At 45.9% G+C, this 16,854-nt stretch overlaps 1 protein-coding gene across 3 annotated transcripts in view; it reads right to left on the reverse strand.

The window, feature by feature from the left end:
• The window catches only part of ERICH6 (glutamate rich 6), a 38,257-nt gene that overhangs the window by 10,474 nt on the left and 10,929 nt on the right, over positions 1-16,854 (reverse strand). For 2 of the 3 annotated variants that reach the window (XM_060274481.2, XM_060274480.2), the window contains 8 exons: positions 15,615-15,736; positions 14,341-14,410; positions 12,583-12,689; positions 12,152-12,184; positions 10,468-10,526; positions 9,130-9,246; positions 813-911; positions 567-724 (listed from right to left, as the gene is read on the reverse strand). In XM_060274481.2, the coding sequence (XP_060130464.2) occupies positions 567-724; positions 813-911; positions 9,130-9,246; positions 10,468-10,526; positions 12,152-12,184; positions 12,583-12,689; positions 14,341-14,410; positions 15,615-15,736 (765 nt within the window). The remainder of the gene's footprint in view (positions 1-566; positions 725-812; positions 912-9,129; positions 9,247-10,467; positions 10,527-12,151; positions 12,185-12,582; positions 12,690-14,340; positions 14,411-15,614; positions 15,737-16,854) is intronic. The other variant, XM_060274482.2, reaches the window with a different exon arrangement.

Consider the following 16,854-nt stretch of genomic DNA (forward strand, 5'->3'; position numbering starts at 1 on the left):
TCATACCTTGGGTTGAGTACGCTGTGAGTTGCGTACTTTCGGCTTAAGAACGCGGCAGACCTGGAAGTGTTTACTTCCAGGTTCCGCCACGCGTGTATGCACAGAGGTGTTCTGCACACTTCGCACGTGTGCAGAAGCCCCTCTTGGGCTGTGTACTTTTTGGGGTGCGAACGGCACCCTGAAACGGATTGAGTACGCAAATCGAGGTACCACTGTACCTTGGTTCTCAAACTTAATTCGTTCCAGGAGTCCATTCGACTCCCGAAACCATTCGAAAACCAAGGCACAGCTTCTGATTGGCTGCAGGAGCTTCCTGCACTCAATCCGAAGCCGTGGAAGCCACGTTAGACGTTCGGCTTCCGATAAATGTTCGCAAACCGGAACACTTCCGGGTTTGCGGTGTTTGGGAGCCGATTTGTTTGGGAGCCAAGCCATTCGAGAACCAAGGTACCACTGTAATCATTACCCCGCTCTTTCTTGCAAAACACTTCAGAAATGCTGGCTTGCCCCAAATGATACCAAAATTGTTCCCGAAAATGGCAAGTACACCAACCAGCTTGCAGTACCTTTGACGAGCTCTTTCTCTGGCTTTTTTCCTCTCTTCCGCAGTTCCTTCCACCTGCTTAGTGGTGATATCAATCAGCTGAACTCCTTCCTTTGCATAGCGCCTTTTCTCATTGACAAGGAACTCGTGAAGATCTCTGCATTTCTGGCAACAGAAAAGCTGGAAAGCAAGATCCTACAGTTACCTTGTGGCCACGTCACCCTTGACTTTGTAGCGATGCCATTAGGATGATTTCCCCATTACTTACATTTCCATATTCTGCTATTTGTTCTAGACTTTCAAATGACGGATAATTTCTCAGTGGGCTGCCACAGAACTCACAGATTTCTCCATAGTGTTTTTCAAACTGCAGAGAGGAAACGGAACATTTTGAAGACATTAGTTGTGCCAATCACCTTGCGGGAAAGTTCAATATTAGGCGTGTAATTTTTTTAACTTTTTTTTTTAAGGACTGAAATGTAGCTAGGCTGAAAAGGGATCAAGCCTATGTTAATAACGAAAGCTTAAAAGTGTTCTCGCCCATGGTAAAGAAGGCTGAATCCGATTTTTTCTTTTTTTGGGGGGGGAGGATGTCACCCCAAATGTCACCATTTTAGATTTGCTTAATGGAGAAATGCTCCCATTCATGTAATCTTATTTTGCAGCTATTTCATTCTTCTTGTCTGTTTTATTGTATCCAATCCATGGTCATTCCATGGACAAAAGGGCTCTTTCCATTCATGTAAAGGCACCAAGATCATGTGGAGTTAATAATATAGTGGTACCTTGGTTTAAGTACACAATTGGTTCTGGAAGTCTGTACTTAACCTGAAGCGTACTTCACCTGAAGCAAACTTTCCCAAGGAAAGTAATGGAAAGTGGATTAATCCATTCCAGACGGGTCCGTGGAGTACTTAAACTGAAAGTACTCAAACTGAAGCGTACTTAAACCCAGGTATGACTGTAATAAATACCCCGCCCATCTGGCTGGGTTTCCCCAGCCACTCTGGGCGGCTCCCAACAGAATATTTAAAAAATGATAAAACATCAAACATTAAAAACATCCCCAATGGAGAAGGGATGGGGAAGCTGTTTTAGCCAATTTCTCTTTCCCTGTGCTGTCCCCTGTGCTACCCAACAAGCTGCTCCAAAGGGCTGAGGGTCACATCCTCCCCACAAGCAGCATGAGAAGCAAGGAGTGGGAGGCTGTGACAATCAACAATCCCATCTCCTTCCTCTAGACTCTAGAGCAAGCAGAACTCTGCTGAGAGTAACTCTGGATCAGAGGTGCCATCTTGTACCCAATAGGGGAGGGGGGTGTTTCCTGGTGCACAGCGATCACATGTGATGTCATGGGCCCAGCATGTGTTGCACACGTGTGACATCATGCACACAATGCACGTGCAACATTGCATCATCGGGAGGAGGCCAAGCGCAGAACCCAGCCCTGTGCCAGCAGATTTTGAGGGGGCTGAATTCACCCCACCCACCCCTAGGAGTTAGTGGACCCGCTCTGGATTCAGCTCACGGCATGTTACGTTTACATTTGCAACAGATTCTTTTGCAACTGTTTTTAGCCATTTTGCAAGTTTTGAGACGAGTGAGGTATGCTGGTGTTGGTCATTACAAACCTATGATTTTGCCATAGTCAAGCCTTCTCCTTGGTGCCTGTATGTACCCATCTTGGACATGGCATCAGATGCACAAATTGCAGTGCATCTGGTAAAACACAACTCCTGCCCCTGTATCTTCTTAACAGAAAAGTTAAAGCAAAATAAATACGTGTAGCTTATTCCCTACCAGAGTTCCAATTCCTGGTAACTACAGTGCCTAGAATTTATTGAGGGAAAGCATGTGCTTCAAATGTGTTTTAAAGGTTTAGCGTGTACTGAAAATGCAACTAAGTGGCATAACAACATCACCAACGCGCAGGTACCATAACATGAGGCTCTGCTTTCGGTCAGAATTAAGGATTTTTTAAGCCTCTCAAAGTATAAATAAGTGAAACTGAAGCCCTCCAAGTCACCTGACAGCATTCACTTTCATCCAAAACTACGTAGATGAGGAAAATGGAGGTGAGGTGAGGTGAGGGTCCTGTGTTAAGGACTGCAGGGGTTTTTGTATTACCTGGGCATGAATGATCCCCAAAGGCATGCTAAAAGGCCACAGCAAGCAATCTGAACAGGCTTATTTTAAGCCGCCTCCTCGTAAGAAAACAAGCAGCTCCTTGGCTTTCCAAAGCTCCAAGGAAAGAATAAACAGCAGCAGAAATAATTTCAATGGAGCGCTACAGTGAATAAGCAGCAGGGGGCAATGTTAAAGTTGTCAGGATTGCCATCCCTAATAAAACAGAGGCCATGCATCCAAGTCGAAAATTAAAATACAGTACTGCATTACATTTGCTCATTACATGCAGTGACCAGCACTGAGGGCTGCATCTACCGAACAAAGGAGCAGGGCTGCTCATTTGAAGGAGAGGCTGCAGGGCTAGGCAAGGGTGGAAACAGGGGTGCAGTCCTCTCCTAGAATCATAGAATCATAGAGTTGGAAGAGACCACAAGGGCCATCCAGTCCAACCCCCTGCCAAGCAGGAAACACCATCAAAGCATTCCTGACAGATGGCTGTCAAGCCTCTGCTTAAAGACCTCCAAAGAAGGAGACTCCACCACACTCCTTGGCAGCAAATTCCACTGCCGAACAGCTCTTACTGTCAGGAAGTTCTTCCTAATGTTTAGGTGGAATTTTCTTTCTTGTAGTTTGAATCCGTTGCTCCGTGTCCGCTTCTCTGGAGCAGCAGAAAACAACCTTTCTCCCTCCTCTATATGACATCCTTTTATATATTTGAACATGGTTATCATATCACCCCTTAACCTTCTCTTCTCCAGGCTAAACATACCCAGCTCCCTAAGCCGTTCCTCATAAGGCATCGTTTCCAGGCCTTTGACCATTTTGGTTGCCCTCTTCTGGACACGTTCCAGCTTATCAGTATCCTTCTTGAATTGTGGTGCCCAGAACTGGACACAGTACTCCAGGTGAGGTCTGACCAGAGCAGAATACAGTGGTACTATTACTTCCCTTGATCTAGATGCTATACTCCTATTGATGCAGCCCAGAATTGCATTGGCTTTTTTAGCTGCTGCATCACACTGCTGACTCATGTCAAGTTTGTGGTCTACCAAGACTCCTAGATCCTTTTCACATGTACTGCTCTCAAGCCAGGTGTCTCCCATCCTGTATTTGTGCCTTTCATTTTTTTTGCCCAAGTGTAGTACTTTACATTTCTCCTTGTTAAAATTCATCTTGTTTGCTTTGGCCCAGTTGTCTAATCTGTTAAGGTCATTCTGAAGTGTGATCCTGTCCTCTGGGGTGTTAGCCACCCCTCCCAATTTGGTGTCATCTGCAAACTTGCTCAGGATGCCCTCAAGCCCATCATCCAAGTCATTGATAAAGATGTTGAACAAGACTGGGCCCAAGACAGAACCCTGTGGCACCCCACTAGTCACTACTCTCCAGGATGAGGAGGAGCCATTGATGAGCACCCTTTGGGTTCGGTCAGTAAGCCAGTTACAAATCCACTGAATGGTAGCATTGTCTAGCCCACATTTTACCAGCTTCTTTACAAGAATATCATGGGGCACCTTGTCAAAGGCCTTGCTGAAATCAAGATAGGCTACATCCACAGCGTTCCCTTCATCTACCAGGCTTGTAATTCTGTCAAAAAATGAGATCAGATTAGTCTGACATGACTTATTTTTCAGAAACCCATGCTGACTTTTAGTGATCACAGAGTTTCTTTCTAGGTGCTCACAGACTGTTTGCTTAATGATCTGCTCTAGAATCTTTCCTGGTATTGATGTCAGGCTGACTGGGCGGTAATTGTTTGGGTCCTCTCTTTTCCCCTTTTTGAAAATAGGGACAACATTTGCCCTCCTCCAGTCTGCAGGAACTTCGCCTGTTCTCCAGGAATTTTCAAAGATTATTGCCAGTGGTTCTGAAATCACCTCTGCCAGTTCTTTTAATACTCTTGGATGTAGTTCATCTGGCCCTGAAGACTTGAATACATCTAAACTAGCCAAGTATTCTTGTACTACCTCCTTACTTATTCTGGGCTGTGTTTCCCCTGCTGAATCATCTGCTCCATATTCTTCAGGTCGGGCGTTGTTTTCTTTCTTGGAGAAGACTGAGGCAAAGAAGGCATTGAGGAGTTCTGCCCTTTCTCTGTCCCCTGTTTGCATTTCACCATCTTCTCCTCTGAGTGACCCCACTGTTTCCTTGTTTTTCCTTTTGCTACGGACATACCCATAAAAGCCCTTTTTGTTGCTTTTAACCTCTCTAGCGAGCCTGAGTTCATTCTGTGCTTTAGCTTTTCTGACTTTGTCTCTACACGTGCTGGCTATATGTTTGAATTCCTCTCTGGAGATTTCCCCCCTTTTCCATTTTTTGTACATATCCCTTTTAAATCTTAACTCAGTCAAAAGTTCTTTAGATAGCCAGCCTGGCTTCTTTAGGCACCTTCCATGTTTCCATCTCATTGGTATTGCCTGAAGTTGTGCTTTTAATATCTCCCTTTTAACAAACTCCCAACCATCATAAACTCCCTTCCCTTTTAGTATTACTGTCCATGGGATTTCACCCAGCGTTTCCCTAAGTTTTCTGAAGTTGGCTTTCTTAAAGTCTAGAATTTGGACCTTAGTATGCTTGGTTGCTCCTTTCCGCTGGATAGTAAACTCCAGAAGAGCATGGTCACTCCCACCTAATGATCCTGCCACTTCTACCCCACTAACCAAGTCATCACTATTGGTTAGGACCAGATCTAAAATGGCTGATCCTCTTGTTGCTTCTCCCACTTTCTGGACAATGAAGTTGTCTGCAAGGCCAGTGAGGAATCTGTTCGACCTTATGCTCTTGGCTGAGTTTGACATCCAACAAATATCAGGATAGTTGAAATCCCCCATTACTACTATCTCACTTCCTTTGGAATGCTTGGCCATCTGTTCCAGGAAGGCATCATCTGTGTCCTCAGTTTGGCTTGGGGATCTATAGTAAACTCCCACAATGAGATCACTGTTGTTTTTCTCTCCCTTAATTTTGACCCAGATACTCTCAATTTGGCTTTGAAGTTTTAAATCCTGGATCTCTTCACAGGTATACATATCCCTAACATATAAAGCTACTCCTCCTCCTTTCCTGTTTGGTCTATTTCTCTTAAATAGATTGTATCCCTCTATTACTACATTCCAGTCATGAGACTCATCCCACCAGGTTTCAGTGATGCCTATTATGTCATATTTAGTTTGCTGTACCAAGAGCTCAAGTTCATCTTGTTTATTTCCCATGCTCTGTGCATTAGTATACAGACATTGAAGACCGTTGATCATTCCCCCATGTCTCTTATTTAAGGATATTTTCGTCCCACCACTAGGTCTGCATGCTGCTTGCTCCATTTGGTCCTTGACATTTGGATGATCATCTTCAGCATTTGATAGACTCCTACCTTCAGGACCACTGTCTCCCTCCCCCACATAAGTCAGTTTAAAGCCCTCCTGATGAGGTTTTTGAGTTTTGTGGCAAAAACATTCCTCCCAACTTTTGTGAGGTGCAGTCCATCACTTGCCAGAAGTCCATCTTCAAGAAACTGCAGACCGTGATCTAGGAATCCAAACCGTTCCTGTTTGCACCATTTGCGAAGCCAGTTGTTCACTTCCCCTATTTTCCCCTCTCTCCCTGGGCCATGTCGTTCAACTGGGAGGACAGAAGAGATGACAATTTGTGCATCTAATTGCTTCAACTTCCTGCCCAGAGCCTCATAATCATTTTTGATCTTCTGTAAGCTATGGCTTGCAGTGTCATTGGTTCCCACATGCACCAAAAGGAAGGGGTATTTTGGTTGCTTGTCCACAGAATTGTGAAAAGTTTCTGAAGCAAAAATAAAAAGCATTATGAAAAAGTTTACAGTATTCAAAACGATAGGGTTGATGGGCGTTGTAGTCCAGAAAATCTGGAGGGTGCCAGTTTGTTGAAGAAGGATATGACCTAGTTATCATGCTAAGCAGCGCCGGTGCTAGGGCTTTTTGTGCCCTAGGCTAAATCGCCTTCTGGCGCCTCCGCCCGGCACATGCGTCATGACGCGCGCACAACCGCTGACGCCGCTGCGTCCCCTCCATAGGCGGGAGGGCGCTGAGCTCTCATTTTGGCTTGCACGCCTCCCGCCTATGGAGGGGACGCTGTGAGCTATTCAGCGGCGGCGGCAGCAACAGCGCCCATAGCTGAAGGCTTCAGCTACGGGCGCTGCCACCGCCACCGCTCGCTCGTTGCTCCCGGCGCTGGCGGCAGCGCGGGTGGGCGGCGGGCAGGCTCGCCAGCACCCGCTCCATTTCAGGCGCGGAGCCGAGGAGCCACCCGCCAGGCTGCGGCGATGTGCGTGGAGGCGCCGGCAGTCGGGCGGTGGGCAGGCTCGACAGCGTCCCCTCCATTTCGGCGCCCTAGGCCTTGGCCTAGTTTGCCTAAATGGAGGCGCCGGCCCTGATGCTAAGCAAATAATCCCTGCTTCCCAGCTTTTTCTCATATCTCTATCTCCATAATGCAGAGGTTCTCAAACTGCTGTCTGCAAGTCTCATTCAGGTGCTATGAAAAGACTGCAGAGCAGGTGGGAATATCTTCCCTTGGCCCTGCAGTATATTCATTTTTTCTGACAATGTAGAACAAGTCATTTTGACCACAGCCACCCTCAAGTTCAAATGCAGAAACAAGATGAATGCTGAACCTCAGGCTACAACTGACAAACTCTGTTGGCTTTAAAAGAATGCCCCTTCCTGTTATTCCATGACACTTCCTTTTAAGGCATTTAAATAAAATATTGCAAATACATACTATGGCTACAACCCAGAGGCTACATTTTTTTGCATTTAGCTGTCAGATATTATTTTAGCGAGCAGCTCGGCATGACCATTAATAACTCCTAAAAGTCCCATTACTTTGAAGGGAGAGTTGAAATCTCTGCTTAGCTCACTCTCACGGAAATTAGTGATATTTATAAGTATTTAACTTTCACAGGACTGCCTCCTAAATGTCCATAACATGCAACACCTCATTCTGCAAAATGCAAAAAGAGAGTTGAGATTCCTGTATACAATATCAAGGTGGTGAGATTCAGCTCCTGGCTGAAGTCAGGCAGAACTTTGTGTGCCTAAATTAAGCAGAGCTGGAACTTGGCAGGTTCCATCAGTATTACTTTAAAATTCAGTACATACCAGCAACTTGTATACATCATTAGACAATAAGGCACTGGGCCCTTTTAATAAGAACCTATGGAACAAACTTTATGCAAACAAAGTGCCAGAACCGGTCAATTCCACATACAGGAATATCGTAGCTGCTTCTTTCTTATAGATGATAATTATGACTAATTCATCTCCCCAACAAAGTAAGTAATGAAAACACTTAAATGATTATAATTTCCCCACTCCTGGGGAAAATCTCAAGCCCTTGGATTTCAGAATATTACTTTTCTTAAATGAATTCTCAATCAATCACCGTAGAAGAGGTGATGCAAGGAGGTAATTCAACCCTGGATCCCACACCCTACCCATCCCACACCCTGTAAATTGGAAACGACAATGTTTCTGCAATGGATTTTCACCAGAATTTACTACACAGTGTTCAGGCAATTCATGTGGATGCTCTTTAAAAAATAAATTTTAAAAATGACTAATGTAAAATTTGGCTAGCAAAATGCTGAATGAAGAGAGGGAAAGTAACGTAAGGTGCCTTTTCCTAGTCCAATAATCTAATTTCCCCTATCAGTTCAACAGAGCTTGCTTCCTCAAGTCCTTGCACATTTCTAAAAAAGACCCATACACCCCTCCAATTTGCCTGCAGCTCTCATTTTTGACTGGAACACAGTAACACACCAAGACCACTGAACTACCGTATATCACATGTTGTTCCTTTCCTGGTCTCCTCTCCCAAATCCAGATTGGTTAATCTTGATTAACATCAAGGATGGCTTGGAGAGTCTTGTTTCACTTTCACTTTCTCAAGGGATTACAGGCAACTGTAAATGATCCAATTTCTTTAAGGATCTTAGAGCCATCTGTTTCCTGGAAAGCGTGGCAATATAGACACAGGATGAAGCTTCCCCGCATATGTTTCTGGAGTAAACCTGCCTCTAGACACCAAATAGTTTCAACTCTTCCGCTTCTGATTGCTCCTTACCATTTTATTTTGCCTTTATGCGGTGTTCTTCTTAGGCTACTTACCTAAGCAAATCAGTATGTTCTTTAAAGTATGTAGTATAGCCCCTTCTGAGATGCAGATGCTGGTGGCAGGGGTTTGGGGGTCACGTGTTGAAATATGCGTACAGAAAATTAGTACAATTCAGAGAGAAGTGTTTGTGCGTTTAGGGGAAATGGGACATTCAGTCACACAAACACATGCATTCTTAAGTGGTGACACTTCAGAAGCACTACGCTGTAGGTTTGCACAAAAGTGTGCAATCCGTCACATATATCCTTGTGTGTTATTTTACGCACGCATCTCTCTGGTTATCCTACATGCACAAACCACAGAATGGAAAGAGACACCACCTCGAATTGAATGCCTTCTCTCGATAATTCTGGCCTATAGGCTAGTATAGTTGGTGGACCAACGCTGGACAGGGTGCGTAGAGATTCCTGAAACAGCTTTAAGAAGTCTTCTTGAAACTAAAAAGAAAAAGAAAAAGAAAAAACAATACAATGTATACTACAATTCAAGAGATTAATTCCATTTCAAATCTTGAATCTCGTGGCCCAGAATGTCCCCATAAAGGTAAAGGCAAAGGGACCCCAGACCATTAGGTCTAGTCGTGACCGACTCTGGGGTTGCGGCACTCATCTCGCGTTATTGGCCGAGGGAGCCGGCGTACAGCTTCCAGGTCATGTGGCCAGCATGACTAAGCTGCTTCTGGCAAACCAGAGCAGCACACGGAAACGGCGTTTACCTTCCCGCTGGAGCGGTACCTATTTATCCACTTGCACTTTGACGTGCTTTTAAACTGCCAGGTTGGCAGGAGCTGGGGCGGAGCAACGGGAGCTCACCCCATTGTGGGGATTCGAACTGCCGAACTTCTGATCAGCAAGCCCTAGGCTCAGTGGTTTAACCCACAGCGCCACCCACATCAGGGGCGTAGCCAGGATGAAAATCAGGGGCCACGGGGCGGGGCCAAGGGGAGGGGGAGGGGCCACAGCGGGGCAAGGAAAGCTCCCTTCTCCCTTGCCAGCTTTCCCTCCGCCTGCCCCGGCAATCGCGGAGGGGGAGGAGGGGATCGGAGCAGCCCGATTTCGGGCTGCTCCAACTCCCTCCTCCCCCTCCGCGATCGGCAGGGGCGAGGGGGAGCCAGGATCAGCCCGAAATCGGGCTGCTCCGACTCCCTCCTCCCCCTCCGCGATCGGCAGGGGCGAGGGGGAGCCAGGATCAGCCCGAAATCGGGCTGCTCCGACTCCCTCCTCCCCCTCCGCGATCGGCAGGGGTGAGGGGGAGCGAGGATCAGCCCGAAATCGGGCTGCTCCGATCCCCTCCTCCCCCTCTGCAATCGCCGGGGCAGGTGGAGGGAAAGCCCCAGAGCCCGCTCCAAAGCCAGCCAGGGAGAAGGGAGACGGCACCGGGCGGGCAGCGGGGCAGGCTGGCCAGCGGCCCTGCTTCTAGGGGGGGCAATTGCCCCCCTGCCCCCTGCCTACGCCCATGACCCGCATCCCATAATACAATTCAAGAGATTAATTCCATTTCAAATCTTGAACGTCGTTGCCCAGAATGTCCCCATAGGGTTACCCAAAGATGAATGGCATCAGTCTTGATTTGGCTGAAAGGGAAAGGGATGGAGTTGGGGATGTTGAGTTGAGAGGATGCTTTGACCAAACTGTGCAGAGACCACGAGTGACGAATACCTCCGTGTCGCACAAAATGTCTAAGCAGCTGAGGTCCTCGTACCAGACGGCGTAGATATCTAAACATACACAAAGAGAATGGGTTAGGAAATTGGTCCGTTCTTGCTTTTAAAGTCTGAATCAAAGGACACACCCACATTGCTTATTTAGGACTGGAGATACTGAAGTAGCAATAGGCCAGCGACAGCCAATTGTGGCACCCAATTGTGATACCCTGAACATGTTCCAGACTACAGCTCCCATCATACCCAGCCAGTGTGGCTGTCTGCCTCTTTGCATGGCCATTCGAGTGCTTTTTGAGCTCCCCTCCCCCCCAAAAAGCCTCGCCTTAGTTACTTCCAAACCATGGATTTGCATGTGTTATCCAGACTGGCCTGCTGTTGTTGCTTTTGTCTGTTTACAGTGGGCTGCCCAAAGACAACCCTGATTTTGTTTTCAGGCAGAATGCCCCTGTGCCTTTGGAGTGCAGCGGGGGAGCACTCACCCTCACAGCGTTAAAAATATAGTGGTCAGAATAGAATAAAAGCCACAACGTGGGGAAGGAGGGAGGGAGGCTCAAAGGAATGGCCAGCGCCTGCCTATGTGGTTCCATTGCTGAAGGAAGAGTGGAATAGTAAACTGTGAATAATTGGGCAGGGTGGGGAATGTGCTCCTTGAGGAACAGCATCTGGATTCTACCCAGCTAATGAGCAGCAATGGAGCACTGCTAGAGGTTAAAAGAAGAAGAGCTTGCCGGTTTAAACAATTGGTTGGGGGTGTCTTCCTGTCAAGGCTACAGCTTGCCATTTAAAATGGGGAACCGATGCCTCAGAGCACAGGCCAGAGTAGCTGCTGCAAGTATTTGTGTGCTGATATTCACGAGGGAAAAGCACACACACACACACACAAAAGCAACCGAATAATATATTGGAACAACGAGATGCTGAAGAAACAGGACAGGAAGTGCTGACATAAACCCAGCCTGGGACTGGAGACTGACAGTGAGAGGAGCATCATTTCCTGTGATGTAAATTTTTCTTTCTTTCCTTTTTTTGACCCGCCACCACTCTTCAGATCTGTTTTGCAAGCTTTGGAAGCAATAAAAAACCTGCAAAACCTGTTTGCCAGAGGCAGCAGTAGGATTGCACACAAGGTAAGGATAGCCTGCCTCCACCTTCAGTGTGTCACAATACACATTTCACAACACACATTTCATTGATCATCACCTTGCAATGTAAAGCAGGTGGTTAACATTCCCATTTTACAGACCATGATTTCAGATTGAGGAATGGCAAGGTGCCCACATTCTCTCAAGTTTACGGCTGAGCCGGGGTTAGTTATACCTCCTAGGTTTCACACCCAATCCCCTCCGTGGAGTCGCACAAAATTAAAAGAAAAAGAAAAAGGCAGGGCTCAAGGTTACGAATTGGGAGATAGGATGTAATTTTATGATGTTTAACCAAGATTTGGAAATGGTAAGAATTAATTATTAACAAGGATGGTAAGAAGGGGAAGTGAAGTAGTTTGAAGAGATAAGATGTGATAATATTGTCATTTTTGCCTTTTTTATTTCTGTATTCTTTTTATTTTTATTTTTTCTTTTTCTTTATGTAAAATTCAATAAATATTATTTTAAAAAAGAAAAGAAAAGAAAAAGGCAGGGCTCAGAATGAAGGAGAAACTGATGTGCTGAGGACCAATTTACCATTCTCAGGACGAAGCTTTTCTTCCTTTGGACCTGCAAAGAAAAGAAAAGAAAAGCATAACATCTGGCCTAACCATAGAACAGCCTTTGCCAAACGCAACCCAACCTATAACACCTTGCAGCAGAATAATCACATGTTTTGCAAGCAAAAGGCTCTGGTTTCAATCCCTAACATCACTGATTTAAAGGAGATGGGGGAAGACCCTTTCCTGAGACCCTGGAGAGGCACTGCCAGTCAGAGCGGACAAGCTAGGTTTACATGGGCAAATAATCAGATCAGGCTTGGGGCAGTTTCTTATGTAGCTAAATGGTTAATTCTATGCATGGTGATTACAGTGGAGATTTCTTTTCCGCTGCTATTTTGTGTGTGTGTGTGTGAGAGAGAGAGAGAGAGAGAGATGGATAGATAGCACAAGAAGCCTGTTACTTACGCCTTTTTTTGCAGTGGTCATAAAGCCAGCTCTTATCTGTCTGCATTGAGACTGATCTTCCCAAACGTTTTCCGGATTGATCAACAGCAACTGCATCCAACGTCTCCCTTTTCAGTAGACACAACATAAGATGTATAACCAAGATGAATAATTATGTCTCAAAGCAAACTCCAAGCTCCTTTTCAATTTTTCAATTCAATTTTTATTACAGCAAAAGCCAGCAATACAGAATATCATAATTCCAAACGAAAGAAAATCAGCAAAAACATCACCAAAAATAGAACAATTCCAAAAAAGGAATTTGCAATGTGTCATTCAATAGAAGGGATTTACGTTTCTTAATAGCTAAATTGCAGAATTTGGCCACGTCATATGACACTGGGCTTGAGGAATCTTCTGGAAGGAATTTTTGTAAGATTTCAGGGGGAAATTCCAAATAATATTGTAAGGGTGTAAATTTGTAAAGGGTGTAAAGGGGTAAAATAAATTGAGCTCGTTCTTCACTATAAAACTCACAAAATAAAAGAATGTGAGTGACAGATTCTACCTTGTTAGACATGCAAGGGCAAAGGCGCTCATGAATTGGTACCCGCATGAATTTGCCGTACTACCAAGCTCCTTTGTTGTCTTTGAGGCTCAAGAGTTATCTTTGTCACTCGCAGCTTCTAAGCAGCGGGACAGCAAAATGGCAGAAGGAGTTGACCAGAAGCCAATACAGTCATACCTCGGTTTAAGTACGCTTCGGTTTGAGTACTTTCAGTTTAAGTACTCTGCAGACCCGTCTGGAACGGATTAATCCATTTTCCATTACTTTCAATGGGAAAGTTCGCTTCAGGTTAAGTACGCTCCAGGTTAAGTATAGACTTCCGGAACCCATTGTGTACTTAAACTGTGGTACCACTGTATAGGGAGCTGTGGTTTAGACCCATTATAAGAATCCCAGTCATGATGTCGCCCGTGCAAACATAGGTAAAGGTAAAGGGACCCCTGACCATTAGGTCCAGTCGTGACCAACTCTGGGGTTGCGCACTCATCTCACATTATTGGCCGAGGGAGCCGGCATATAGCTTCCAGGTCATGTGGCCAGCATGACAAAGCCGCTTCTGGCAAACCAGAGCAGCACATGGAAACGCCGTTTACCTTCCCGCTGTATCAGTTCCTATTTATCTACTTGCATTTTGACGTGCTTTTGAACTGCTAGGTTGGCAGGAGCTGGGACCAAGCAACGGGAGCTCACCCCGTCATAGGGATTCGAACCGCCGACCTTCTGATCAGCAAGCCCTAGGCTCAGTGGTTTAACCACAGCGCCACCCCTAATCTTTGAACTGACTACAAAATCCATTCATTTGTTGTTATGCTAGCCCTGGAAAAGAGAGCAAATGCATATAAACAACCTTAAAGAAACAGTCACGCGAAAAAGGGGAATAGCTCTATCCCTAAGGAAAACCACAACAAAAGGAATTTCAGCCTTGAGCATAACATTGTGAAGACGATTTGGCTTAAAATACAGAAGACTGCCCTGCCCTTCAGTCCTTGTTTCACGGCACCTCTGCAATTCACACCCTCTTATACCTAAACTTTAAACCAAACTTTAATTTAAAGCTGAAGAATAAAAGGAGGAAGCATGATTTCTTCTTGTCGTCTTCACGATCATCTGGAAGAAAAGCACACTGCTCGGGGTTTTGCCTGTTGTTACTCAACAGTGACATGATCAAACTCAACAGAAACATGGAGAAGCAACCCACTTCAATTGCTCACCTCCTTAAGTGGTACCCAACAGAGCTCTCTCTTCTGATTCCTCCCAGTATTGCAGGGTGGCCATTGGATCCTGCTGAGCACAAGCTGAACTAGTTATGCATATGGTTGACCAAATCTCCATTGTGTACGAGCTACAGACCATCAAGATTAAATAATCTGTCCTTCATGAATGGGAAATCTCAGTCTTGATCTCTAGTTGCTTTGCAGGACAGGGAGTGGGGCAGACACTTGAGGGCGACATTGATTTGGCAAGGAATGCAGAGACAAGCAGAAGTCGCTTGTCAGGTGAGGCAGAGCCACCAAGGTAGCTTCCTGGCAGGTAGGTCACTGTTGCTTACTAGAAGACGCGAGGTGGTGCAAACACATTGGCAGGAGTGCATGACTTCATGAGGTCACCTTAGGCAACCCACTGTCTCTCAGCCTCAGTTCCTCAAATTGCAATAACGGGAGATAAGAATCATCTTACCTTGCAGGGCTGTTGCAATGATTACAACTCGATGGTGCATATGAGGTGCTTGAAAGCGCTATGCAAATGTTACTATTGTTATAATTTGTTTTTAAATTTCCCTCTTCTTGTTCAAGCACTTAAACTGTAAGTGTGTTTGGCTCCACAGTTCTCTCTTGCTTAAGCTGTCGCCTCATAAAAAGGTCCCCCCTGGAAAACATTGCCGCAGCCTTGCAATAAGAAGTTCCCAGGTTCAATCCAGGTAGGAGTTCGGAAGGTCTGCTGCCTGGAATACTGGAGAGCCAATCAGTGCAGACAATTCTGAACTAGGTGGACCAATGGCCTGACTTGGTATAAGGCAGCTTCCTACGTTCCACTTTAACATTCAGAGGAAATTTAAAGCACCGAATTGGAAAGGGCCATAGCTGAGTGTGAGAGAAGGTCCTAGGTGCATGCAGAAGGTCCTAGGTTACTATTATTATTTTTTAAATTTATATCCCACCCTTCATCCAAAGATCACAGGGCGGTTTACAACATAAGAACACAAAACACGTAGCAGCATAATAGCAGAAAACCAGACAAAAAATGCCCACCTCTACAGACACATTTAAAAGGCCATAGATTGCTTAATCAGCCAAAGGCCTGGTTGAAGTGGAACGTTTTCACCTGGGGCTTTAAAAGATATTTAATGAAGGCACCAGGCGAGCCTCCCTGAGGAGAGCATTCCACAAACAGGGTTCAATTTCAGCATCTGGGAGCTGGGAAACAGCCCCCCGCCCCAAGTTACAGTCCTTCTCCCTTGGTGCATGCGGAAGTTAGGACACAGTACCTTTGCTTGAGGATAAGGAGTCAGGGGTTTCTGGGGAGGATAGCTCTGCTGATCTTTCAAAGGGGGCATTATCTAATCCTGGCTTTTGACTGCTGTCAGCTGTTCCCTCTGGGCTCTCTGACCTAGGCAGATGGAAAACGATGTATTAGTGCTTGAGGGAAAGGGAAAGCAATTGAATGAGAGGAAGCCCACACTTTTTATGTCAGCATCTGTGCAAACACAGACACTTACATCCTTGAGCCTCATAATAACACAGGCAAGTCCTGGAGCTTTCTATCCATGGCACAAATCCCGTAGTTCATCGGTAATTACTACTGCCAGTTCCTGAGGAATTCTGATTCTGACCACAGCATAGCCTGCCAGAAATAAACATGTTTTCCATGCAGTTGCGATGCATGCCGCTCCTTCTAAGAGCAAACTCGAGCGGTGACAAGTGTCGAGAGGACTGGAGCGAAACTTGGTCCATGGAGCGGGGTGGGGGGTGGGGTGGGGCAGGAGAGATCAGCATACATGGGGGAGCCCCGAAGGTTGTGTAAGTGCAAAACATCTACATCTTTCAAACAAACACCTAAGGAGCACTAAATTTAAAAAAATGCTATATTTTTATTTCTAAAAGGTGAAGCAGGCTTTCCACCAAGACCCAGAAATATAGCTGTGGTACCTTCCATGACACATCATGGACCAGTTTGAACAAGATGCAATAAGTTAGAGGGAAAGCTCATAAATAATGTCAGAAGAGTGAGCAGAAATTTCATTCCACCACCCGCTTGTAATAGGGTAACAGATCCTGAAGCTGAGGCTCCAATACTTTGGCCACCTCATGAGAAGAGAAGACTTCCTGGAAAAGACCCTGATGTTGGGAAAGATGGAGGGCACAAGGAGAAGGGGACGACAGAGGACGAGATGGTTGGACAGTGTTCTCAAAGCTACGAACATGAGTCTGACCAAACTGCCGGGAGGCAGTGGAAGACAGGAGTGCCTGGCGTGCTATGGTCCATGGGGTCACGAAAAACTAAATGACTAAACAACAACAAAGGGACCCCTGACCGTTAGGTCCAGCCGCAGACGACTTTGGGGTTGCGGTTCTCATCTTGCTTTACTGGCTGAGGCAGCCGGCGTACAGCTTCCGGGTCATGTGGCCAGCATGACTAAACCGCTTCTAGTGAACCAGAGCAGTGCACGGAAACGCTGTTTACCTTCCCGCCAGAGCAGTACCTATTTATCTACTTGCATTTGAAGT

Source organism: Zootoca vivipara, chromosome 5, assembly GCF_965207765.1.
Source record: "Zootoca vivipara chromosome 5, rZooViv2.hap1.1, whole genome shotgun sequence".
Classification (NCBI taxonomy): Eukaryota; Metazoa; Chordata; class Lepidosauria; order Squamata; family Lacertidae; genus Zootoca; species Zootoca vivipara.